The 1,420-nt window shown below is 38.7% G+C and overlaps 1 protein-coding gene across 1 annotated transcript; it reads right to left on the bottom strand.

Moving 5' to 3' along the window:
• Positions 1 to 9: 9 nt before the first annotated feature.
• On the bottom strand, positions 10 to 916 carry LOC108371078 (uncharacterized; the record flags this gene model as incomplete). The annotated part of the gene is made up of 2 exons (XM_017626570.1): positions 619 to 916; positions 10 to 558 (listed from the first exon to the last, which is right to left on the bottom strand). A coding segment is annotated over exon 2 (544 nt), but the record flags the coding sequence as incomplete, so codon positions are not given.
• Positions 917 to 1,420: the final 504 nt, after the last annotated feature.

Below are 1,420 nucleotides of genomic sequence, written 5' to 3' on the forward strand. Positions count from 1 at the left end.
ATGCATCACTTTTTGTGGTTGTGTTGGTATCAGAGTCCAACAGTTTAGCGATTATTGTTTCTGATTTTATTTGTGAGTCTGATGCTTCAATTCCCATTATAAATGGTTTATATGCATCAGTTAAACCAGCCAATACTATCGCCGTCAGCCAATCCTCATTTATCTCAAAACCAATTTCATTTAATTTATTAGAATTATCTTTAATTCTATCAATGTATGATTGCATGTTCTCGCAGTCTTCTAATCTGCAAGAGATCAGGCCTCTTAATAACCCAATTTTTCTTGTTAAGCCTTTGTCCTCATACAGATTTTTTAGTTTCTGCCATATTTCTAGCGCTGTTTCACATCTGGATATGTGAACGTACAGCGATGGCGCTACGCTTAGAGCTAACAGGGCTTTGCAATTAGTTAATTTCTCAGCGTTTGTTTCTGTGACAGGATCGGTTATACACTTATGCAGACCTTTGAATGCTAATATATTTTTTATTGCGAAACACCAGTTGTGGAAATTTTCCTGGCCTTTGAGTTTCTCTACTTCAAAACCCTTTTCCATTTTAACTTATAATTTCACTTATAAATTTTATATATATGTATATGTATATTAATTCAAAGTCTTACTTGAAGCGTTATTTTATTTTTATTATTACAGCAGATTTTGCACTTTTGATTTTTATTTTATTTATTTAATTCCGACACCCGACACTACAGCAGTAACCTTGCTCTGCTACCATGTAGAGAGAGAATAAAGAACACGACGGTTTGAGGTTTATGAGTGGACTGACTGTTTAATGTATCAAGAATATGCTTATAAGTATTACAATTATGCGAAGCTGGTAAATAAAGTATAATAAGCTTATGAGTGCATTTTATATGCACATATACAAATACAAATACATATTTAAATACATAAGTATTTTCAACAGAAATTAGCATTGCAATTAGCTTGTACTTCCTTGTTCTGATTCCAGAGATACCGTTACTTCTCAGCCACGGCTCCTGTATCAAAACCACGACAGCCCCACCTTACTCAAGGTGGAGCAAAAGATTGACGGATGCCGCCTTGGAATGTTGGAGGTTAATCTGCAGAATCTTCATTCTCCAGAATATCCTCAATGAGCGCTAATCGAGCCGAGTCTCCCAACTCCATGCTGGCGGAGTCAACGGCCTTCCTTCCTCCCTCCGAAGTTGCTGGAGGCAGAGGGCCATCTGCTTTGCCTTCAGTCGGTAGGATCCGTAGAACCACCTTATCGAAGTATATAACCCCCTTGGTATCGCTGAGATCACCGAGGGACTCTGCATTAAGCAGTATCAGCGCTTGCCGATAAGATTCCTCGGTCCTCTCTAGCCAGATAACCCTCCAGTTATGCGTCGGGAGGGATGGGTTGCAGTACCGAAGTATTCCTTCGATCTCCTATGGAGA

The sequence above is a fragment of the Rhagoletis zephyria genome, unplaced genomic scaffold (assembly GCF_001687245.7).
Source record: "Rhagoletis zephyria isolate East Lansing unplaced genomic scaffold, Rhagoletis_zephyria_1.1 Rzeph_scaffold_04686, whole genome shotgun sequence".
NCBI classification, from domain to species: Eukaryota; Metazoa; Arthropoda; class Insecta; order Diptera; family Tephritidae; genus Rhagoletis; species Rhagoletis zephyria.